Consider the following 26,587-nt stretch of genomic DNA (forward strand, 5'->3'; position numbering starts at 1 on the left):
AATGAATGGTAAAATCAATGGAAGAATTCACAGCAGTAGGGAAGCACTGTCATTCAACCCTAAACAAATGTCTCAAAAGAACCCGGAAGGCTCAAGTCAGATCTTGGCTCAAGTGCGACTCTCTTGCAGCTCGCATCATCTAAAAGGAAAGTGGATAACAGAGAAGTGGCCTGCCACTTGGGGAGCACATCTATATCAACATGAAGGACATCACAAGCCAGAGTTTGCATTATAGCATTATCAGGAGTTACTTAATCCAGGGCAGGTGGAGAGTTGCGGTGCTGCTGGCATTGTTACTTTCAACAACAACAAGGCAGTGACATTCTAACAGACAACACAACTGTCATGTGATTTATCCACAAGCAAGGGGGCACACAACTTTATCTTCAGGCAGGGCAAGCAATGATTTTATGAACTCCTTACAAGATCCCTTAAGCTAACTCTTCAGGCCTCCCCGCCAGGGAAACTGGCAGAACATGTTGATGTCCATGCTAGACAAATCACTCATGAACTCAGAGTGGGATCTGTTAAGCTTTCATCAGAACTCCACACTGAACCTGGAACTCAGACATAAGGGGTTTCATCTGTTCTCGGAAAATATTAAGCTGCCAGTTTCCAACAAAGGGTTTTAAATGTGCTTCAGCCAAGTGGATACCACTTCTTCTTTCTGGAAAAAAAACCTTCCCTTGCCTTTCCCAAGGATGACCTTCTTAGCTCCAGATTGGCCTCCAGAATACCTAATTTACCCAGGACTCACTTGATAGCGAGAAAAGCCTCCATGGCCTTTACCTCTGATTACTCATGTCTTATCTCAAAGCCGCCTCCATGCTCAATGTGTCCTCTGACACTCTCTTCATCTAACAGCTCTGCATATTGCTCCACTGTCAACTCTCACTCTCTAGCAGGTGGCTAATTGTGTATTCTGTGGCTGGGGCCTAGCAGTACAAACAAAGTTTGTATGCAGAAAAAGGAGCTAGAAGACCTAGTACAAGGAAAGTGTATGCAGAAAAATGGAAGAGATTTTATTTTTTGGTACAGCAAGGAGCATATGCATTTGAATTGTTCTGGAAATGTTTTTGAGCTCTTCCATAAAAGACTCATGCTGCAAAGATTTGTCCTCACTATGATTGTTCCCCTCCTTATGCTGCAGCAATTTCAGCTCACGTGACCCTGATTGCAACCTTATTTCGCTACATTAGAAGTTTGTTAGAGCTGAGGGATCTCCAAGAACCCCAGACAGCTCGTTACCCTACAACCTTTTGAGCTTGCAGCTACTGCTGAATTACTCTACTTGTCTTTGAGCCTGCAGCTACTGCTGAATATTACTTACTTGTGAAGGGTGACAACTGATTACAGGCCCTTATGTTGCTAGCCCCCTTTTGATTTTCCATGTAAGGATAAGGGTATCGAGCCCTTTTGATTTTCCATAAGGATGCCTATCATGGTGGTATCAATCCTTCTTTTACTAATAACTATTTTTTTGCCCTCGTTTTTAAACAGAACTATTAAATAAAACTTTTGCAGAACCTGAAAACTTTAGCAAGACTTTCAAAAATTCTTACGTTATTATTGCAAGCAGGCATATTATTTTAGGCAGAGGTAGCGGTTGCAGGTGTCTCAGCAGTTGTTGTCTCAGGTTTTTTGTGTGTCAAAACAAACAATTTCTAAAACAAACAATTTTTGCATGATTGGATTTTTATTTTGCATTGTCATGGCCCCATTGGCAAGGAGATTCCAGCTGATCATTCCACTTCAGCTACTGCCAGGCCAACACTTCACAGCAGAGTACTAGGGTATTAAGGATATAAGGGGAAGCAGCTACTACTGAGTTCAGTTGCATACTTTCTCTAAGCATATCACCTTCCTCTATCACTCTACTCTAGGGCTGGTTTTTGCCACAGCTGTTTGTTGTCATGTGTTGTCAGCTCTACTTCTTCTATAATTTGCTTTATAACTTACCTCTTCTGCTTTTGGGATTAGACTGCAGCAATGGAAGACAATGGAGCGAAGAACATAGTTGTACCTACACCTAACATAAATGTGTTCTGTCGATGATTGAGGATTGATCTTCCTCCTCCCTCCCTCACCATCTCCTTTGTGGTTGTGTAGGTGAGTGGTTGTGTGCTTATTTTATTGCTTATATATTTGTATATATATTGTGTATGTTTTTTTGGTGCAGGTTTTTGGTCTTTTTCTTTTTGGGATCTTCTCTTCTGACATCTGGGGAAAAGACTGAGGATATGGCGTCGGTCATGAAAGATAGTATTAGTACGTGATTCGCGCCAGCGCCAGTCGCCTGCTGACGTCAGCGCCCTACTCTGGTATTGGCCGGACTGGGGCCGGACGCTATACCAATTGTCAGGACTGCAGCAATGGAATCCTCGAACATCTACATTTATGGTAGGTACAAAACTGTACTTTACCCTCCCTCCAACCCCTCTGATCTACTGGCTAAATCTTTGCTATGCCTTACTGATGTATTTGCTTATAGCTGAAGGGTTTTTGTGTTTGTACAGTGTTCTCACCTTTTGGTACTAATTTGGATCACCTTTTTGAGGGCACCTGACATCTGGGGCAAGAAAAACTGAAGAAAATGGCGTCGGTTGCAGTATATGTACCCCTGGCGCACTGATGTCAGGGATGAGGCGACAGCAACCGACGTCGGACCAAGACTTTGGAAATCCGGCTGACTGCGGGACCGCCTGATGACAGGAATAACCCAAGTGTGATGACTGCAGCAGGGTGAACACTCTAACATCTACATTTATGGTAGGTACAAAACTGTACTTTTGCATATTCTGTATACTGAGCAGCTACCGGATACTTTCTGATTGAGTCATACAGTCCAGCTCTTTGATGATGCAGTAAGATGAATAAACAGGTTTTATTGGATAGTCTGCTGCAGATTTCAACACTTGAAGTGATACAGACTACAGTACAATCAATCAGTTACTCAGTCATGCAGTTGCACAATAAGTCAATGACTAGCTAAATAAATTTATATTCAAATAAACATCAACAAAATAGAAATGGAACAGGATAATAATCCTAACAGTCTCTAATGCGTGGTATATAGATTAATAACACAAATATAACACCTTTTAGTAAATAGTTGTCTACCTTAGGATGATCTCGCTTGAGAAGAAAACTAAGGGGATGTGAATCACTGCAATCATAGCCTACAGAAAAGTATATTTATGTGTTTTCTATACCAGCTGGATTAGTATTGGAATCAAAAATGTTAATTAAACTGAGTTTATTAGCATGGCTTAATGATGTATGTGGAATTAGATTCTGCTAGCAGTACCTGGGCGGAAGCCAGACTGACTTCAGTACCAAGTGTTATATACAGGTGGAGCTGTACTGGTACAGTGCACAAGAACAGCTCAATGTCTTGTGATCCATCCCTCAAACTCCTCTGGGGATGGTTTGCAGTGTTCGCTTTCAAAAATCAACTTAAAGATAAAGTGCAAAGTTTTGTAACCACTTATTTTTACTGCAGCTGTAGTGTCATCGTGTAAAGTGGGTTTTCTGATTCTAAAATATGTAGGTTTTTATTTACTTACATATATGGATTTGTATTTATCAAGTTTTATAAAACGGTGGTATTTATATATGTGATATACTTGCCAGCTGTCAATTTACTTCCTGGTTCTTTGTCATCTGTTGACACCTTCTGATGATGTAATGGATGAAAACAGTGTGCACTCCAGAAACTCGAGGTACTGATTTGAAGGGAGTCTCACTATGCCAGGAGCAGGTCTGTTACAGTCTTTGTTGTTTAATCTCGATACCTGTTTTACAAATTGCCGTGACTTACTCCAGGACTTGGTGGGCCAGCTTAGTCTGGCTGATGCTGTCTGGCACAGCAGCTCCATCTGTATGTTAGACCTGATATTGCTGGCACAGAGCTAGATCTGACATACAGGTAGAGCTGCATGGCCATGTCCAGTACAGGAACTCCACCTGTAGACTGGAGTGGCTGTTGTACCTGTATTCTTCCCATCCAGGACAAGGGATGAGCTTGCAGGGTCTGTAGTCCACCAGGAATTAAATCTGTTTTTGAAAACAGAACACTGCAACCTATCCCCATAGGAGTTTTGGGTGATGGATTACCCTACACTGAACCAAGCTTCCCAGTACAGCTCCACTTCCACTTGTATATGGAACTCTGTACCACGTACAGAGAAGTCCATTCATACAAAGAAGTCCATTCATTTCACTAAACATTTTTCATTCCAGCATTAATCCAGTTGCTGTATACCTCACACAGACATTCTTTTCTGTTGGCTCTTGTTGCAGTGATTCACATACACCCTAGTTTTCTTCCTGAGTGATCGTCCCATGATAGACCACTATTTATTACATTGTTGTATCTGCGTTATTGCATTGTTTACCAAGTGTCATGCACTTTGTTAGGAATCTTATGTTCTGTTTTTCGTTTATTATTCATTTGGGTATGAACGCACTGTGGTTATTGATTTATTGTTCGATTCCCTAACAGACATAGCACAAGATCATGTACGAAACTGGTGTGATTTGTGTTGACATCTGCTGCAGACTACAGAAAACATTCCAACCCATGAAAAGGTGTTTATTCTTTCTTTTGCATCATCAAAATTCAGGACCACATAACACTGAATTGGGGAAACATCTGACAGCTGCTCAGAATACAGAAAAAACAAATACTACTACTTCTTTTGGCTTTTCCCAGTTAGGGGTCGCTACAGTGGATCACCTGTCCACTCATGATTGGCAGTGGAGTTTTACAGTGTTGAGCTGCCAGCCTGACGCCCAACCTTCCACAGAAGGCATACACATGCACACACTCATGTCTAGGGCCAATTTAGAGTGTCCAATCCACCTATGGCATGTCTTTGGGATGCGGGAGGAAACCAAATACTAATGTATTAAAATTAACCAACATAATTCCAGCGAAGAAAGTAAAGTTAAAACTACTTATTTTAGAATCGGAAAGCTTACTTTATGCGATGAGAACTTAATTACTGAAAAAAGTAACAGTAAGAAAAATGCATTTGCACTTTATCTTTAATTTTGGGAAGGAACTGTCTCTTTGGTAGCACAGACCTACCTGGACTAATTGGCACCTTCTTTTCAGTTTGTGGGTAAGTTTTTTGGGGAACTGTGTGAAGTCCTCTTCTGTGTGAGACTCCATTTCAGTAGACATATGGGTTGCATAAAAGTCAGTGGAACTCTAGCAGTTCTAAAATTTTTAATATTTTTATCAAGGGAGTACTTGTACTTGGCTGTCATATGTATTTTTTAGAAATGTTTTCCCATTAGGTTGGGGGACTTCTTGTTTTGTGCTGCCAAGGAGAGCGGACCATGTTCTTTTGTGCTGTTTGCAGTTTTTTTTTACTTCAGTATTTGCACGACTCTGAAGGAAAGGTTAGCAGTATATAAACTGGTGTGATAGAAATGTTTGTATAGCACTGACAAAAATGTAGTTGCATTTAACGTTGTGACTGAATGGTACATTTTGCTCTTCCCTGAAGACTGTTGCTAATGATAAAATACTTTTTATTTTGATTATATTGTAGTAACATATAGTGTTTATGGTTTGTGAATAAGAAGTCATGTGAAATTTGATGGTAATAACAGAATGAACATTTTTATTTATAGGAAATATGGATAAGCACGAAGAACTGGAAAAGTTAGTAGCCAGATTTCTTGGCTTAGAAGCTGCTATGACATTTGGAATGGGATTTGCAACAAACTCAATGAACATTCCAGCTCTTGCTGGCAAGGTTAGAGCTTAGTAACTGTTTTAACAGCACCCTTTTGTAGTTGCAACAAACTATGGCATGGTAGCATACTGTAATGAAGTTACGCTGACTTACTGTTCTTATATTTGCTGAGGGATTTGTTTTTTACAGAGCCTTGTATTCAAGATTGCAGTGCTGAACAATCTATGTGCTTTTGCTTTACTGCAGCCTTAGCCTTAACAGACATTTGCAGATCCAGAAAGTTTTGATTAGCAACTACATGGAAAAGTATTATGTGCATTAACTGTAGAAAACTATACCTGGTGCAGTATCAAGCGATGTTTTGCATATACTTGTGATTTGCTTGCTTTCAGAAACATCTGACACCCAAGAAGTATTTGTAAATTGTAACAAAACTTACTCTATCTTGATCTAATTTCTTGGGATGATTTTCTAGTCATTTCAAGTTTACATAAAAATATTTTGCTGAGGAGCAGTTGGACCAGTTATACTGTGCAAAGTTGAGTGTGTTGCTTGGGTGGCAGACACTTCACTTACTTAATGGATGACATGCCTGTTGTCTTTCAGAATCTGATGAGAGCACAAAGGTGCAGTTTATGAATGCCCCTTTTGGTGGTTCCTTGCGCTTTGTTGAATCAGTAAATGTCATGGTTGAGTAACTAGACTGAGAGAACAGTATTTTCAGCAATGTTGCCATTAAGGTCCAAGCACTTTATTGTCTGTGTTCATGAATGGACCACAGCAGCAGCCTGACCGTGTAATACAGTGGGAGGAAACCCTGACTGCAACCCAGACAAATGGGATTTGATTAGTACCTCCAGCACTGGAGGGGCCAAGCAGAGAAAGTGAAAGGAATGAAGGGGCTTAGCCCACTTGGGTGTCTGCTGAAGACTTCCATGGTGGAAGTAAGGGATCACCCCATTGTACAGCCTACTTTCCCTTATGTAGCCAATTGTGCATGGGGGACATGAGGTGGGTATTGAGCCACCCAATAGCTGCCTAAGTCATGGCCTCCTCTTGGCACACTGTTTCTGTAGATGATGAGAGAATAAATTGGTTAGTTGCCCAAAAGTATGTGAGTAGCTGATGATCAGTAGGCAGCGAGGGCCAAAGAGTGCAAAAATAAAAATCCTGCAGATCCTTGCCAGCAGTTTTGGTACTAGTGCCTGCAGAAAGACAATTTCAAAGATTCTGGGAAGTGCCACAAAGGGCACAGCAATTTCCAGAAATGCCATTGTTTGCGAGTGATGTGGTGGTTCTCAACAGGGAAATTTTTCTCTGGTAGGCCAGTTCTCCAGTCCTTGAGGGCTAGCCCGGCTGCTGCACTCTGGATAGAGCAAGAGCTGCTTGTCTCCACATCTGCCCATGTGGGAGGCCATTGTACTCAAAAGATGGTGAAATATGACATCTAGAGCCTTTAAATATCATTCCAGTTCTGCAGTTCTCCCTTCTGTGTGTTCCACCACTGCAGAAGGCTGCAGCAAGCAGTGTTAGTTATTCAAGACCTTTTGTCAAAAAAAGTCCTCCAAAGTATTCCAGCAGATCATTGAGGGTACAGCTTTTACTAAAGGATATTTGTAGTGCCAGAAGAAATTAGGGCGTCTTGTTCTTATTTTGAGTGGCCTAAGTCTTCACATGACGAAAATGCAGTTCATCCATTCTTTCCTGTCTGAAAGGGACTATATGTGGTATCTGGATTGCCAGCATGCTTGCCTGTACATTAAAATATACAGGGAGTCCAGGCGGTTCCTTTGCTTCTATGTTAGAGCCAGTCATTACCAATTCTAGACACTACCCTTTGCTCTTAGCACAGCTCCTGTATTCACCAAGTTTGTTTGTAATCACAGCTGCCATTTGACTCAAGGATCCTGGGTATTTTTACACATGGGCAACAAGCTCCTGGCTGACTCAGAGATTTGCTTCTAAAGTTGCTTCAGTCATTAGGCATCATTGTCAACTTTGCCGAATCCCAGCTGATGTCAGTTCAGTCCATAACTTTATAGATGCATTGTGGACACCCTTTTGTGTAGAGCCTTTCTGTCTCCAGATAATAACCTTCTGATCAAGGAAATCGTCCTCGACATAGTCAACAACTGTTTGACCTCCCCCCAGTATATTTCTGTGTTTGTATATTGGCAATAATGTTTTTTTTTTTTAATTTTATTTTTATCCTACCCAGTGCAAGATTTTTTTTTATGAGGGTACTATGCTGGATCCTCAAGGTTCAGTGGAGCCAGCTGACAGACTGTCTAGATGTTCCTGTTTAGATCTTTATAAAGTGTAAGGAATTTGGTGTCTCTAGGCTGATCCTTTCAAATACCATCCCTCCCTGGTGATGATGACAGTGGAAGAGACCACTTGGACTCCCATCCAGGCAGGTTTGCACGTCAACGTTTTGGCTGTGAGCTTGGTCTTCTTATCCTGCCCCCCCCAGCGCAGTTGCCATCCAGTTTGACAGAATGCAAGAGGTTTGGTACCTGAACAGGCAAGGTGGAAGTCTTTTCTGATCCCATGTCGGAAGACCTTTAGAAAGTAAGAATGGGGTGTTGCCTCTGATCTCTTATTCGTAGCTGCCAGTATCCCTGGTTAGACCAGTTTCCTCGCCAGTAGCCTCACCAATAGCCTTAATCAAATGCCTCTTGATGCCTCTCTTCAAGTGGTCCTTCAATTTAATGACAACTTCAGTGTTAATCCATCATTGTGGGGAATCCTGAGTCAGTCCTTTTTGCATCCCTATCTAACTCCCAATGCAGGAGATAGTTTTCCTTTATTTCTACCTTTGGAAGTTTTCCCAGGGATGCTGTGATCCAAAGGTTGCCTTTGAGACTTCTTTCCCTGTCTCCTCTTATTGCAGTACTCATTGAAATAGGAAAGAGGTACAAACTCTTCCTGATGGCTACTGTTTTGTCCACAAGTGTGCCCCCCCCACACACACACACACACACACACACACACACACGCACACACACTTTTGGTCTCGCTTCTTGGTCCAGCCTCTACTGCTGAGGCCAGCCAAGAATTTAGTCTGTCATCATCCAGACAGCCTCACTCAGACCTTCATTCTTTGAAATTAACCACATGGTTTCTCCACTTCCAGTGAGTGCCAAGAGGACCGTTTGCACCTAATGGATGGTCCAGGTCTTAACTTTTACTCCGTGACTGGTCACCAAGAAGATATGCCATTCCAAGAGGGCTTGTATCTTTACTTGGGTCATGGCTAGAACCTTTGACTCATTCACAGCTCCATTGTCCTTATGTTCTGGTGTATTTTGCTCCATTTTTTTTTACTTTTGAGTCAGATTTTTGTTTTCTGTTAGCGCACATCTAACTACCATATCCAGTTTTCATTAAGGTTCCTTTTTTTTTTTTTAAATAAAGCTTCCTTGAAGAATTGCCAGACATTCCTCAGAGGAGAATTTCTTCATCCTTCCATCAAAACCCTTGTTCCCCTTTGGAATCCTTATTATGTGCTAGAGAAGCTTAATTTGCCTCCTTTTGAACCAGTGCCTTTGGCAGAATTAAAATCCATTACCCTGAAATAAAGATGCCAGAGTTAGGCATTACTTGCTCATCCACCATGTCTATTATTCCACAGGAATAGTTTCTTTGAGAACTAATTCCTCCTTTATGCATAAGGCTGCCATTTCCAAAAGACATATACCTCCATTATGATGTGTAATATAAACCAGTCAATGTAACCCCCCCCCCCCCACACACACACACACACACACAATTGAGAGAATAAAACTGAAGATATACAGAGAAAGCTCAGGTTTTATTTGGACAGACCAAAATCTGTCAAAGGATGTGCAGTTTTTTTTTGTACCCTTTTCTGCTAAAAACTCTGGTAAAAATGTTTATAAGGCCACTCTTCCTGATTGCTGTAGTATATTATTTTGTTTCCAAAAGTATGGCAAATATCTGCCTTAGTTTATTAATGCTCATACACCTATATCTGTAGCTGTGTCACAGTGGATAACAGTTGTGCAGTACCTACTTGGGTATTTCTGAACACGTTTGGTAAGCATAAGTTGCATTTTGCTTCTAAATCTAAAACAGCCTTTGGAGCTACCATTGTCTGGGTTCTGTGGTAAAGAGGCATCCAAAAGGTATGTGTCCTAAAAGTGAAGGGGCTGCAGCTCCTTATGTCAGATATGAAGGTTACTTCCATAATGTAATGACAAAGCTGCATAATTAGCTGCTGTCTTTTGGAGATATAAGAGATCGAGAAGGATGCTGTGCTTGATGGAATGGAATGAAAGACATGAATCTCCCCTTATGAGTCTATAAGAAATCAAGTACAGCAGTATGGCTTCTAGCCTGTCTTTGTAGCTCAGGGTTTAGACTAGTAATCTTTTTGGCAAGGAAATGCTGGGGCGTTTCTAACTGTGTAATGTGTCTGGACAGATACATTCCAGTTGGAGCATTTTATTTTACTGTGTGTTTTAATTTATTGACCAATGTTTACCCCAAGTGTGGAATAAATTTCCCTTGTATGTTAAACCATAATACCCTCTCATCTTTCAAAACTAATCCTGATGAGCATCAAAAAATTCATACCAGGTCTGACTTGTCTTTTGCTCCAAGAAACAGGCAAGTACATCATAAGGGTGGCATCGGTAAGGAGCAAATGGTCTCATGACTCACTTGTCTTTTAATTCTGACTCTATATCTTCTCAGGGTGTTTGTCAGAACAAGTCAGTTTTGCTGCCCTACATTTGTTGTAGAAATATAAACATAAGCATGTTATTGTGGTGCTGAAAAGCAAGAGGAAATGTGTTTTGTATCAGATGCAGCTGTCACCTCATAGTTTTGTTTTTGCTGCTAGGTAAATATTTTCATAACTTCCAAGTAAAAAATCTTCACGTCATTTGTACTAAAGTTTCATGTAGTTTTCTGCTTAAAATTGTTGCTTCCTGAATGCTTGCGTAAATATGAACATTTGTGTGTCACTGTATTGGAGTTGCTTTTCAGAGCAAGTCAGTTGGTAGCATCAATTAAAACAGATGTTGCTGCCTTACATTCACTTTTGCAACTGAAAGCTTGGTAATGTGATGGTACTGTTTAATTTTGTTACATGTTATTGGGAGGGAGTCGCTTTAGTGGTGTGTTGTTTTCTTACCTGTTTTCTACGACACTCTAGTTGTCGAATACTGTTTTTCAAACACACAATTTTTTTTTGTAAATAATATTGTTTTTGCAGCTTTCAGTTGAGTGTAGCTAACTTCATACAGCATTCAAGCCATCTGAGTTTGAGACCCCTGCTGCAAAGTTGTCTGTTTTGCAGAAGATATGGGAAGACAGTTAAGTAAGAATTGTATGTAGAAGTGTTGAGTTTAGATAATTAGATATTTGAGATGAAAAACTATTTGCTATGAATATGAGGGGAAATTATGTAGTATGAAATGGGGGGGTGATGGATTTGCAGACCAACAGATGGAGGTTGTAACTGAGTTTATGAAAAAAAATACTTAATACTAGATTTGTGGAGTTTGTCTTATGAACATTATAGGGCACTTCTGGATAGGTGGATGAGAGTGAGATGCAAGTTTCCTGTGTGAGATTTTTTTTCTTTTATAGGCTGATGTATCACAAGCTTCCTGTTAAAGCAGAGATATGATGTATGTTAATTGAAGAGATTGTGCTACTTGATGTCTCGGGGGGGGGGGGGAGTGAAGCACGTATCCTTATAGTATGGTAAGGGGGTTTTGGCAAAGGATAGCTAAGGACTTTGGCATAAGTGGTGTCAGTCTCTACTTCAGTCTGTGTGCTAGAAGTATTAGGGCATGTCAAAGTCACTTTTGAAAATATTACATTGAATGTTTCTTTTGCATAAAAATTTTGGAAGGGAGGTGAGCTCATGTACTGATAAGGAATGGAGAATGGGGTGATAATGGAAGCAATGAAGGACATGTTATTGGCTGTACTTTGGAGAAAGGTTATTTTTCTTTTATTTTCCTGGGTTGTTCCATTGATATGTTAAATGCGGTACTGTTATTTTTTCACTATTGGAGTTATGACTTGTAGCTGTGTTCATAGGTTCATAGATTCATAGATTAGTACTAGGCTAACTGCTCTTGTGAGTCCTTTTGAAACCTAGACAAGTATCCCTTGTGAGACTCAAACCCTGCACCTTGTGTTTGTATGGCAAACACCTTAACCATTAGGCCACCCACCCAACCCAGCTATTTATCCCCTGTGAGACTCAAACCCTGTACCTTGTGTTTGTAAGGCAAATGCCTTAACCATTAGGCCACTTGGGCTGTGTGTGCTTTTTTTTTTTTGTTTTGTTTTGTTTTTTTTTTTGTTGCATATTTATACCTAATGTGGTTCTTGTATGTTAGTTTGTTTAGTAAAGACCAACTCTTTCTTGATGTCAGTCTTAAGTTTCTAGAAGTAGGGAAATTCAAGATGGTAGCTCTTCATTCCTTTTTTGTTTCTTCCCCATAAAGCCAGATTGTTACATTGAATTTGAAGGACACTAAAGGTTGATAGGAGGATCTTTAAATCCCTAGTTAAATAGTTGGCTTGACAGCATGTTCCAAAATTTCTTCCCAAGAGTCTAGAACCTGCTGTAGTTTGGTATGTGGTTGATTGGGGTCCACATTTATTCCTACCTCAACAGCTGCTACTTTCACGTGCAGTTGAGAGAGTGGGTTGTTGAATGACTTAGCGATATTGATTCCTTTTTTGGATTTTGAAAGAGCGACATGTCCAATCTTATCTTCTCAGAACAAAATGTTTTTGAAGGCCATGTTTGACATCGTTCTGGAGAAAGCCATTTTAACTTGAGAGAGGATTCAATTCTGGGATTCCCTTTGTATTGGAAGGTTTTTGCAGCCCAAGCTGTTGTCAGTGCTGGCATTAATTTTTTTGGGTCTCATTTCAGCCAGCAGTTTTGTGGTCTTGAATGCTAGACTGCTGAGGAAATGCATTTGGGATCACTTAGAACAAACATTTTTGATGTCAGCACTGCCAAACAACTCAGTTTGGGGAGGCAGTTCCAGTTAAACCTTTAGTGACCTTTTTCTTTCATTTTCCTTTCCAAATGCTGCCGATGGTTATTGGTTGGGAGCATACCATTGGGGCTTGGTTAGTCCAAGGAATTCTCTCCCTATATGTAACGAAGCCATGTATCATTTAACCTTGGCTGTCAGGGTCTTTAAGAATATTTGCTCATAGGTTATCTTGGTAATTGTTTAACAGACTAACACAGCTGTAATATGGTACTTAAACAAGGCAGTATCATGTCTTAGCAACTTTGAAAGTTGGCCGCACAACTTTCCATTTAAACGTGAAATTATTTCATCTGTCAGGAGAAAGCAGTGTCCTGGCAAAACAGCCTGAGTGTTAACTGTTTGTCAGGATTATAAATTGGAATTTAGTCTGAAGGTTGTTAGACCTCTGGTGTGTATGTAGGGTGTTTTGGCAATAGACTTCCTGAAAGCGAAAGTCCTGATGTTTTAGACAAGTACAAAAACAAATTACCAACAATAGTTCAAAGATCATCCAAAACAATAGTTCAAAGATCATCCAAAAATGAAAAGTCAGTGTTGCAAAAAAATCCAGATGACCACCACGGCTTAAAACAGGTTTATTTAGACAAGAGCTTTCACGTAGAACAAGCCACGCTTTCTGAAGTCTTCAGTAAAACAGTAAAAATCCATGCATATTTTATATCAAAGGCACTATCAATTAATTAATTAAATACATCATTAAAAATCCAACCCTTAAAATACATCAATTAAGTCTTCAGCTAGTATTACATCTTATTTAAGTGAGCGAGCTTCTAGCTCAGGTTTAATGCAGACATAGTTATTCAGTCCAGGGTATACATGAGCTTGCAGCTTTAATATCCACTTTAATTTGATTAAGTTGTTTAAGTTACCCCCTCTCGTGTCATTATTAACATTTTGTAAGACTCTAAACTTAAAATTATGTGTGTCAGGAACTCCATTATATGTTTAGCTAAAGCATTTAATTTGTTTTTATTTTTACATCATACATATGCTGATAGAAAAGGGCCTTTTCTGTGTCTTCCCTATATAAAACATGCACATGCAGTGCACTCTGCCATATATATTAAACTAGTTGTTCTACAAGTAGCATAGAATCTAGGCTGAAATATGAAGGACAAAACAGGGTGTTTAAATTCTTGTACAGAAGAAACATATTGACACATTTTACACTTATTGCAAGGATTATGTTCCAAGCTTCAGTGGGGACACAGTGTTCTTTAGCTGATCATTACAAAATAACGGTTTTAAATTGCTCTTGTTCTTATATGCAAAAGTGTGCACTCTACCTATAACATTTTCTGTTTCTTTATCAGTTATCAGGAAGTGCCGGTTATTCTTAATTATATTACAAGCCTTGCTAGTATCACTAGCATACTTAGTAACAAAACATACTTTTTCATTGTGCTTAAAATTCCTTTTTACAGTTACATTCATTGCTGGCTTTACACTGATAGAATGAATTCCTTTGCTGTTATCAGCAGTTTCATTCTTTACAGTTTGAAACACAGTTTTGTCATACCCCCTCTCCAGAAATAGTTGCTCCAAGTAATTAATTTCTTTCTCTTTATCAGTTTGCACATTGCATATATTACTACCTCTAATCAATTGCCCTTTGATAATATTTGGGGAAATGTGCTTAGGATGCATGCTGTTATGAACTAAAAGGATATTTTTCCAACAGTCTTTTAAACAAGATGATAAAATGTACACCAGAAGATACTGTAGAGGAAGCTTCTCTAGAAGTTTACACAGTTCCTTTGTTTTAAAGGGATGTGAAAGGAGGAAAAGAAATAGCACATTTAGTTGTGATTCTTCCCTCTAGCTGATACTATTACATTTCTCCTTACTTTTTAGAGTGAGCAAACCATGGTTCATTTACAAGTGGAGCTTGGCAATGATTCTGCCTAAATACCTTACTTACTTTTTTCTTCCGTTAATGTCCACTGCTTTGTTTTATCAGCTTGTCTTCCATGGGAATGGACACTGAATGTGAGGCTGTCTTAAAAAAGATTTTTCACTAAGAAGGTTTTCATACATTCTTTTTAAAAGTCAGATATAGAAAAAAAAAAAGACTTGTTCTGTTTTATGCCCGTGTATTCTTTTGCTTAAAATTTCTTTCTTTCTGGAATACTGTCCTGCTTGTATGAGGTTTTTTTTCTGGGTTATTGTTGTTGCGTCTTTCGGCTTTTCCCGGTTAGGGGTAGCCACAGCGGAACTCCGATCCGCTAATGATTGGCAGTAGATTTTTTACATATCTAGTTGCCAGCCCTGACGCACAACCTTCAATGAAGGTATGCCCATTCACGCATGACTCCGCACAGAAGACGCTCTAGCTGAGAATCGAACAGGACGTCTTACTGTGAGGCGACAACGCTACCGCAGCACCACCACCACAGTGTTTTAAAATTGCAGGCTCTTGTCTTTTGAGACACACAAGTTTCTCTAAGGATTGGTGTAATTTCTATGAGCTTTTTTTTCTGCATGAAATAATATTGGACATTGGACATAGTACAGTCAGTGAAGTTGCGTAAAATGTGTGGTTGTGTAAAACGTGTGGTTGCGTAAAATGTGTGAATGCTGTTCAACAAAAGTATCTTCTCTGACAGTGGAGTTTGCCTTTTTCTCCACTGATGTTCTTCGTGTTTCATTGTTGCAGTCATTACATTTGGGTTATCCTGCTGGCAGGCTACCTTCATTCGGCCTAAATTCCAAAGTCTAGGTCCGGCATCTGTTGCTGTTGCTTCCTTCCTGACGTCAGAGCGCCAGGGGTATAAAAGATGCAGCCGACGCCATTTTCTTCAGTCTTTCTTGCTGCACGGTGCCGGAAGCATAAGCAGTTCGCAAGTGCCGGTCGGCCGACTCCTGAGATTTTCATGTTTGAATTTCAGATCCGAAGTCTTCTTCAAAAGCTAAGTACCCCGTTGGGGAAACTTTTTTCTTGCTCCAGACCGATGTCAGAAAAAGTTAATAATTGTATTTCTTGTGGGAAGCAAATACCTCATAAGGACTTTCATTCTTACTGTATTACTTGCCTAGGCTCTGACCACGACGTTGCTAGTTGTTGGTTTTGTGCTAGATTTAACCAACGCACTATTAAGCGTCAGTACGATTTTGCATTACAATATTTTAGCAGAAGATTTAATTATATGATGTCGTCGGAATGCCATCCGACTACCGGAATTCACAAGAAATGCAAAGAAAAAGAAAAGGACAAGCATCCGAGGTCCAAAACCGACTACGAGGCTTCTTCTAAGCCAGTCGCCGGTTCTCAGTGAGGCACCTTCTCAGCCCCTGACGCCCACTACTTTAGACCCGCAGGTTGCTACCGACTCCCACGTGGAGTCGACTAGGCCACTGGAAGATCAAGGTATTGGACCTTCGGAGACTATTCCCTCAGATGGGTCTGGAGCCGCTGAGCAGGCATCGGCTTCTGAGGGTGTTTTCAGACCTACTCAATTAAACATTAAAACGACTTCAGCTTCAAAGGCAAAGACTAAAGCACCTTTAAAGACAAAGAAACAAGTACAACAGCCTCATGGACAGGCCTGCATGCCCAAAAAACAGATGCTCAAAATGGCCGAAGACCTAATTACTTTGATCAGGAGTTCCCATCCCCCACCTGATAAAAGGCCTAGGCAAGAGACAGAATATGAATCTTCAGATCAGGTTTCCATTTCATCCGATTCCTCTTCTGATCAGGAATACTCTCTTCCTCCCTATGAGGATTCTGATGCTGAAGAATCTATCCCTTCAGCCTCTCCTCCTGAGGATTACTCTTTTGGGGAAACCTTGCATACCATGAGGGATCATTTTCACTGGGAGAGCCAAGATTTTTCAGAATCTAAGAAAAGGCTCAGAGACTTCCTTTTACTACCACAACACAGGCCCCTAGCTATTCCACCTGTGTTAGACATTGTAGATGTATTTTCAGAGTCCAGTCTGACCCCTGACTCCTTACCTCCAGCTCCTGTTAAGCCAGACAGGTACTACAGGGTTCCTGACTCTCATAAATTCCTTTTCAAAAACCCTGCTGTTGACCCAGAAACAATCTCTCAGGGTCCCAAATGGGTCAATGCTTCCGCTGCAAAAAAACTCTACCCTGTCAGACAGGGATTCTAGGGCATTGGACAGATGGGGAAAATAGATTTACACTTCTGCTACCTTGGCTATAAGAGCTTTAAATTGTCAGTTTCATATGCTCAAATATCAGCAATATATTATGTCACTGCTTAAACAGAAAATGTTGATAAATTCTGAATGTGTAGAAAACAAAGAAATGCAGGATTTATTGCATGCAGCTGAACAAGTTGGAAAACATACTTTGCAATGTGGTTTTGATTCTTTGGAGGCCTCCTGCAGGGCCGCTGTTACGGGTTCTGTCATCAGGAGGCATGCTTGGTTAAAGGAACAAAATCTGCCTGATCATGTCAAAGCAAAATTATTAGATGCTCCATTACAGCATGATACCTTGTTTGGTGTTAAAGCAGAAGAGGTGTTAAAGAAAATGGAGGACAAAGCTAAATCAATGCAAACGGTTAAGGGTTTCTTACAGATACAGCCACCTAGATTTAGCAGACACTGGCCTACAAAGAATTGGTCCTTTCCAGTGTCAGACAGACCACAAAGGGGCAGATACAGATGCCCAAGAGGCAGATCCCAGCCCCATGGTTCGTACAGGTGCTTCTACCTCCAAAAGTGGAGAAGACAAATCACAGGAAACAGTCCCAATGACTTCCCCCTGCCTGCACCAAGCACTCCTCTTTTGGCAGCACCTTTAGGGGGAAAACTAGCACTTTTTTCTCAAAATTGGCACATAATAACCCAGGACAAATGGGTCCTAGACATAGTGTCACAAGGCTACAAGTTTCACTTCCATACCCTGCCAAGGACAAATGGTTGGCCAGACCTGCCAAAACATCAATGGGCAGAGGCACAAAAGCAAGTCTCATCCCTCATGTACATGAGAGCCATTCAACAAGTACCAGAGCAAGAGCAGGGACAAGGATTTTATTCAAGACTTTTCTTGGTCCCAAGAAAGGACAAGACCTGGAGACCAATACTGGACCTATCTATTCTAAACACATTTCTGGATATACCAAAATTCAAAATGTTGACTCTACAGCAACTTCTGCCCATGCTCGGCAAGAAGGCTTGGCTTGTGACTTTAGACCTAAAAGAGGCATACCTGCATGTCCCAATCAGGTCATCATGCAGAAGATACCTCAGATTCAAAGCTGGCTCAATGCACTACCAATTCTCTGCACTGCCCTTTGGCTTATCTACTGCGCCCAGGGTCTTCACAAAGTGCCTGGCACCAGTAATTGCATTCTGCAGACAAAGAGGAATACAAATATATCCTTACTTGGACAACTGCCTCATTCAAGCAGAGAACAAGGACATTCTACTACAGCATCTGGCGTTTGTAAAGAGATTTCTAACAGGCCTAGGGTACACAGTCAATGAAAAGAAATCAAAACTAGTACCCTCTCAGGAGATAATATTCCTGGGTGCAAGCTTAAATACAACTGCCCAGATGGCTTATCTCACGCCAGACAAAGACAACTGACTACCTATTTCATCCTGTTGGCAACAAAGGCCCAGTTATCTGCAAGAAAAATTCTTTGGGCTTTGGGCTTCATGGCATCCTGCATTCTACTAATTCCATATGCGAGACTGCATATGAGGAAACTTCAGTGGTACCTAAAAAGTGTTTGGATGCAACATTGCCACAGTCTGGAAACGATAATTACCCTCATTCCCTGCCTGCAACAGGAGTTTTGATGGTGGGCGAAGGCTTGTCACCAGAACAAGGGACAGCCATTCACTTTACCCCCAGCCAGGCAAACATTGACAACGGATGCATCAGATTATGCCTGGGGGCCCACATGGCAGGAAGGTGTATTCAAGCACATGGTCCGCAAACCAAATGCATCTACATATCAATCAAAAAGAGATGCTAGCTGTTCAGAATGCCCTGACAGCCTTCAAGGACCTACTTCATCCGGGACAACCTTCAAGGACCTACTTCATCCGGGACAACTACTGATAAAGACAGACAACACCACGGTCATGTGGTATATAAACAAGCAGGGAGGCAGTCATTCCTACCCCCTTTGCAGACTAGCCATGACTTTGTGGGACACAGCATTGACTTACCAAGTGCATCTGCAAGCACAATTCCTGCCAGGAAAGATAAATACTCTGGCAAACGAACTAAGCAGAAACCTCATGGATCCCCACGAGTGGAAATTGGATCCACAAGTCTTCAGCATGATAACAAGGAAATGGGGATACCCAGAGATAGATCTATTTGCCCCTCCTCACAACTACCAACTAAAAAGATTCTGCACAAGGACTTATCACAGACAAGCATAGAAAGTGGACGCCCTATCTTTCAGCTGGAAAAACTTTGCAGTATATGCCTTTCCTCCACTGCCTCTCCTCCCCAAGGTACTCCTAAAGGTTAGACAAGAGAAGCCAAAAATGATACTGATTGCCCCAGACTGGCCCCGCCAGTACTGGTATCCAATTCTAAAGAACTTGTCTCAATGCCCAGCTTGGACCTTGCCTCAAATACCTCATCTACTATCCCAACAAGACAACCCGATCCTGCACAGCCAGCTAAAGACCTTACATCTGGCTGCATGGCGGATAATGTAGTCATACAAAACGCGCCCCTCACTAAAGCTGTGATGGATGTCATTTTGGAGGCCAGAAGGCCTAGTACAAGAAAATCTTACGCTGGAAAATGGAAGAGAATTCTGTGCTTGAAACCAGGCACAAGGAATTGACACAGCTGTACCAAATATTCCTCAGATTTTGCAATAGTTAACTGAGATGCTGGATAAAGGCCTATCCTTTTCATCAATTAAAATTCATGCCTCTACCATTTCGACTCATTACAGTACAAAGCCACCAATCTTTTCTCATCCTTTGTTAAGGCAGTACCTCAGAGGAGCCAAAAACTTAAGGCCTCCAAGGAGACCACCAATACCTGCATGGGACCTCAATTATGTCTTGGAAAAACTCACCCTACCTCCTTTTGAGCCAGCCGTTACAGCTAATATGAAGTTTTTATCTTTGAAAACAGCACTGCTCCTAGCAATAACTTCTGCAAGGCGAGTCTCAGAGCTACAGGCATTCATGACTGTGGAACCTTTTATCATTTTTTATCCAGACAGGGTTTCTCTGAGGACAAACCCGACATTCATGCCTAAGGTAGTCTCCAGTGTGGCCCTTAACCAAGCTATTCATCTGCCTACTTTCTATCCAACCCACAGAATAAGGGGGAGAGAATTCTGCATTCTTTGGACATACACAGACAACTACGCTTCTACTTGAACAGAAACAAAGCTTTCAGAAAGATGGGGCAACTACTAGTGGCATATGCTGCAGGGCAACTACTAGTGGCATATGCTGCAGGATCACAAGGAAAGGCTATCTCAAAGCAGACTATTTCTAGGTGGATAGGCCACTGCATTCATTTCTGCTATTCACAACATGGCAAGCCAGTGCCTAAGGGCATTAGGCCACACTCAGCCAGAGCAGCAGCCACTTCAGCAGCCTTCCTCAGGGGAATACCAACCAAAGACATTTTAGAGGCTGCTACCTGGAGTTCAGTGCACACCTTTTCAAAGTACTATCATTTACCACTCTACTCTAAATCAAGGGAAGGCTTTGCCACTGCAGTTCTGCAGGGCCTCGTATCCGCTCCTAATGCCATATTAGCTCCAGCCTCCCAACCATAGCTTTGGGATTCAACCCAAGTGTAATGACTGCAACAGTGAAACACGAAGAACATAGTACAGTTGTGTACACTTACCATAAATGTAGATGTTCGAGTGTATTCACTGTTGCAGTCCAGGTTACCCACCCACCATCACCCATTTCCTTGCTGGAACTTATCTACACTTCTGTATTCTATACAACCTATGTGGTGTATTTGCTTGTAGATGAAGGTATAATATATTTGGTGCATGCATGTTTTATTGGCATATTTTTTAGCCTACCCTTTTGGGGGCACCTGACATCTGGGGCAAGAAAAACTGAAGAAAAAGGCGTCGGCTGCATCTTTTATACCCCTGGCGTTCTGACGTCAGGGAGGAGGCGACAGCAACCGATGCCAGACCTAGACTTTGGAATTCAGGCCGACTGAGGGTAGCCTGCCAGCAGGATAACCCAAGTGTAATGACTGCAACAGTGAATACACTCGAACATCTACATTTATGGTAAGTGTACACAACTGTACTTTGTGTGACCTCAAAATTGATATGCATACATATATAAGTTCAAGGGGTATTCCCCAACATGGGGTGAGAAGGGGGCTTGCCTCCCTGCAAAAAATGTTTTCTTATGTGTTATGAAGGTAGTTTCAGTGAAAAGGTTTTGAACTTTTTACCATCATTGAAGCTACCCTCAGCGAGTCAACTTGATTCCATCTGTAAACTAATTGATTCAGCATTTTTTTTTCTGTCTTTATCTTCACATCTTGCACTTCATGGATCTTAGGTGGAAACTGTCTGTATTACTAGCACCATGATTTCAGTAGTCTTCTCAGTCTGTCTTTTCTTTTCTTAAGAAGTTTGACATACCTGCTGGGAATTAAACCATTTTATATTAGATTGCCGGCTTGCTTGCTTGATTTATTGATTGATTTGACTGGCTGACATTGACTGACTGACCAGTTTGTATGATTCTGTTGAGGAGAGACTTTGAAGGACCCTACTGGGGCACAATAGAGAATAGATTCTGTTGAGTTGGTGGCCTTAAGATGCCACAATGTCGTATATTTGTGAAATATCTTCTTGATCTTTCATGCACATCTCCAGCAAGAACTGCATGTGAGATGGTATATCCAAGGCTAATGCAGGCTTTGATTCCACAGTTATGCTAAACTTTATGGCAGTGATCTTCATCTGGTGTTTGGATTTAGAGCTTGGCTTTCTACCCATACGTTATGAATCACTGTGCTGACATGAAAAGAGAGATGAAATACAGTAGGACAGTTGTGTGAGCCACTCATTGTAACCATAAGTGATTTAAGACTTTTCATAACTTGACAGTATTTTTAAGTATGTAGGATCAACCCATTGGCTAACCTTTCTGCCTTTAATTAACCTATTTATTTCTCCATTGAGGAAAGAGTTCACTGGCCTATTTGTTCCCTGATGGAGGTGAGAGTAAGGTGTGAGGAAATTGGATAGTCTACAGATCCTGTGGTCTGCCCCCCCCCCCCCCCCCCCGGCAGACTGCTAGCACCACTATAACTGCCTCCAAAGGTTCTTGGGCTGCCTTCCAATCAGTGACACACTTATTGCAGCCCAGGTCCACAAGACTCCTTTAAACTGCTGACATTTCTTCCCTGTCTTCGGGATAGGCATGATGGTGATGGCTGCTCACTGCCATCTTCCTCACATAGTCACTCCAGTGCCTGTAGTGGCTTGATAATGTTCTCTTCATTCCTCCTCTCTGCTAGCTTTCAGTAACATTCTTGTGCATTGTTGTAGTATGATTGCAGTTTGATTGTGGGATATCTGATGATCTAGCATTGCACTCTTAGCAGGCCTTTTGCATTAAAAGGCTTAGGTTTGTAAATAATGAAATCACATATTGCTGTGTCATTATGACCCTATTCAAAAGGTGTTGGTGTGATGCATTGATGAGATCTTTTACAACACCATACTGGCTAGATACTGTTCCCCGAGAGGCATTTTCTCTGTTAACATATGTTGGAGTTGGTGAGAGATAATTACCTTGTTTATAGAGTTTTGATCCACACTGTTGACAGGGGTGTAGATCTTAATTATTTCATATTTTTATTGTGTAATTCTTCTTTTCTCAAAACACATCTGTCTTCCCTGCTGTGCATTGAGTAGTAGTGCTAATAGCCAGTCAAGGAGAGTGCCTACTGTTGGGCAAATCCCAAATCCCTGGCCGATGACTAGCTTCTCTAAGGGGGTTGTGCCTTTTAATTTATGACTGAGATTAGAAAACATATTCAGTCATTTGTTAGATTTTGTGTGTCACACAGCTGTGTTATATTTACTGCAGATGGGCCAACTGTAGAGCATTTATAGTTGGGCTTATCTTCCTAACCGCTATCACAACAGGAAATTTCTTTAATTTTAAGCTCCAGTGTTCTGGGATGCCCCCCCCCCCAGCACACACTTGTCATCACATCTGTACATTATATTAGGAAGACACACCTGGCCTTGTGCTCCTCATTTTCAAACCCCATCCTAATTAATGAATGTTCCCAGAAAAAAACTCACATTTGGCACATGGAAATCAAATAGGATAGGATATGGAATGGTCATTAACTGCGGAAGGCAAAGATTTACTTGACTGGATTACAGCGAAGAGTAGGAAATAAAAGTCTTATGAAGTGCTACAGCAAGATAACTGAAAATTGTAGATGAAGCTGTTTAAGTACCACTAGTTAAGTTGAGAAACATATATAGAATGGATGCGTAAGTAATTCTTGAGGTCTTGTGGAGAATTCATGAAGACCTCTGGTAAAGGTGTTTTAGAAGGGGGCAAGAGTTCTGTAAGACTGCACATTGAGAAGAAATTCTTTTGTTCCTTTGTGCCTTTTTCGATTCTGACCAAGTTTTAGCAGGAGAGAACAAAATGCATTTGTTTTTTGCCCTTATGCAGCTGTTCATCAGCTGGTGTTTGTCATTGATGGTTGCAAAGAGCCATGTGAATCCTTCTCTCTATCTCATCCTATATTTGTCCAATAGAAAGTAGATTGAGTCAACCTAGCACAGTTAGTACTTGCTGCAATATGGATCTTTTTATGTCTTTTGCATGCACTCGCATAAGGCTGTAAGACTGATGTTTCTCAGTGCATCCCCCAGCACTGCCCCCACCCCCCACAATACCCCAGTCCTGTTAAGCTAGGATAGATAGCCCTCAGGAGAAAGACTGCAGGTATCATCCTATTTTGCTCTGTCCTGCAATAGACAAGCCAGTAAACTACTGCTTCATTCACAATGCCCCTTCTGTCTTTTTATATACTAGTATCATTAATTGAATCCAGATCTGGTTTGCACTAAAGGCTCCATCTAAATATGCCATGTCTGTGTAAAACAGTGGTTAAGGTGAAAGTATAAAGTTGATTAAGTGGTGGAACTGGAGCTGGTTGGGGGATTTGGAAACCAACATCTGCTGTGGTGTAGTGGTAGGAGTCAATACTTCATGTGTGATTCAGAGTACAAGTCAAATCATACAGAGCAGACTTTTCAGAACTAAAGTTTTGTTTGTGAAGTAACAAGGCAAAACAATAACACTGCAAAGAGAAAATGAGACATGCTCTTGAGCAAAGCATGGCTTGTAGCTTGGTAGTGTTAGAAGTGGGCTTTGGCAGTAATTGGTAGGCAGGATTCAAGCTGATGTGTTACAGCTTGCCTTGTACAATGCAGACTGGCTTCTATGGACAACTTACAGACAGAAAACAAAGAACTAATTATGCTAAACATTTGTCAGAAGTGTTGATTTTAATTTCTGTGCTAATGGTTTCTGCATTTTTATCCCTGTGTTTTACACATCTGTTAACCCTGCCTGAGGGTTACCCTCCTAGTTCTTTCTCTCAGTTACCTTTCTGCACAGCCTAGCAGCTGTCCCTCTCCACTAAAGTACATCTTATAAAGGTTGGAGTGCAAGATGGAAGATGTCTTGGTGCTTTACTAGATAAACTGTATATTTTACATAAAAAATAATTGTAAGGAGAATCTGTTTTTTGTGAGCTGTAGACTGTTGCTCAGTTAATGCAGGTAGCTGGAATTGGACTGTGTCCAGACACATGCAGGGTTGAAGTAGATATTGCATAAGTTGTAGGAGCATGGTGCATGTGATATAGTACAACTGTGCTGTATTTGGATAGGACACTAGCTTCAAACCAAAGGCAAGCTACAGGCTGTGTAAGAGCTGTGCAAAAGGCAAGCTACAGGCTGTGTAAGAGCTGTGCAGAAGAAACATTTTATTATTTCTTGTAGAGTGTCACCCTTGTTATTGAGATTTAATGTATACTGTAGTACTGCTGTATTTGCAGTAGTAGCATACATTGTTGGTAATACAATTGTTACTCTAGTACTCCAACTTTCACATTGCTGTGTTGAAGTAGAACTAAAATATTACATTTCATAAATGCCTTCCTTTAATTTTGATGGCAGCTTATGCAAGTAAGAACAGCAAGTAAGGAAATAGCAACGGTTACCCCCCAACTCCTGCCACACTTGTGCTCATGTAGGTTGTTGTGCTCTACTAAGTAGAGGCAACAGAACTGACCTAGAGTGTGTTTTGCTGAGTTGCTTCTCGTTAGTGCCCCAAACTAACAGAGTACAAGTTTTAGCTAGATAAAGTTGTACCTGACTAACCCAGAGACTAGGTGTTTAAATACAATATTAGCTTTTAGATGGAGATGCAACCTTGTACTGAATTTTCCCTCATTAGCATCCCACACCAACATTGAAGTTCAGTCTGTTTTAATTTGCCTTGCTTCTCTCTTAAAAGGCAGCTTTCGGCCTTGGTGTTTCTAGTTGTGTGGTTCTTGTACGCAGACCTGCAGTAGTAAGGCAGATGTCCTTCAAGAATGCACCTGCAGTCCTGACATATATGGGTTGTCCTGCCTCAGGCAGCCCTTCGGTCGGCCGGATTCCAAAGTCTGGGTCCGGCGTCTGCTGATGTCGCCTCCTCCCCGACGTCAGAGCGGCTGGGGTATAAAAGCATCAGCCGACGCCATCTTCTTCAGTCTTTCTTGCCGCGTGGTGCCCGAAGCAGAAGCAGTTCGCAAGTGCCAGTCGGTCAGCTCCTGTGTTTTCAGTTACCGAAGTCATCTAAAAGCTAAGTACCCCGTTGGGGAACATTTTTTCTTGCCTCAGCCGATGTCAGAAAAAATTGAAAAAGTTAATAATTGTTTGTCTTGTGGTAAACAAATACCTCATAAGGACTTCCATTCTTACTGCCTCCCTTGCCTGGGCCCAGACCACGACGTCTCGGCCTGTGCTGAAAGTTAATAATTGTTTGTCTTGTGGTAAACAAATACCTCATAAGGACTTCCATTCTTACTGCTTCCCTTGCCTGGGCCCAGACCACGACGTCTCGGCCTGTGCTGCCTGTGCTTGCTTTAATAAGCGCACACTCAGGCGCCGGGCAGAATTTGCCGAAGACTTTTTTGGCGAGTCTTACGCTTATATCAAGCCGTCGGAACAACCGACAACACAAACTGCCAAAAAACGCAAGGACCGGGACCGACATCCTCGGCCCGCGTCATCCACCGATACCACCACGCCTAAGCCCTCTGCGAGTGCATCGGTCCCTTCGGAAGCGGTAATTCAACCGCTCCAGGCCGACGATACCGCGTTAACGCGTTCTTCGGTGCCGGTTGTTGATTTTCCTCCAGAAACCGAAGCTCTGGATCAACCCGACACCATTCCTGTGGACGAAGTTACCCCTGCATGTGGGGCAGCTAGGCCTCTGGTATCCATGTCCATCAAGACCTTTGCACGTGCTAAGGCTGCCAGCCAAGCCAAGGCCCATCCTAAACCTACTTCTCAGGTCCCTTCTTCTGATAGATCATGACTCTTGCTGCAGATCTAATCTCTCTTATCAGGGGTTCTCAGCCTCACCCAGACGGAGGTTCTCAGCCGCCTGCAGAAAAAAAGGCCTAGAACTGAGCAGGCAGACACCCTCTCTTCAGATGAAGCCTCTGGGGATTCAGAGCATTCAGATGCCCAAGAAGAATCCTTCCAAGCCTGTGAGGACTCTGATGCTGAGGAATCAATTACCTCTGCCTCTCCTCCAGAGGATATTTCTTTCGGT

At 41.6% G+C, this 26,587-nt stretch overlaps 1 protein-coding gene across 1 annotated transcript in view; it reads left to right on the forward strand.

The window, feature by feature from the left end:
• Positions 1-26,587, forward strand: part of LOC122803824 (serine palmitoyltransferase 2-like) — a 581,324-nt gene that overhangs the window by 386,758 nt on the left and 167,979 nt on the right. The window contains exon 5 of the mRNA XM_044073509.1: positions 5,644-5,768. Coding sequence (XP_043929444.1) covers positions 5,644-5,768 — 125 coding nt within the window. The remainder of the gene's footprint in view (positions 1-5,643; positions 5,769-26,587) is intronic.

Source organism: Protopterus annectens, chromosome 6.part0 (genome assembly GCF_019279795.1).
Source record: "Protopterus annectens isolate FY-2018-M chromosome 6.part0, PAN1.0, whole genome shotgun sequence".
NCBI classification, from domain to species: domain Eukaryota; kingdom Metazoa; phylum Chordata; order Ceratodontiformes; family Protopteridae; genus Protopterus; species Protopterus annectens.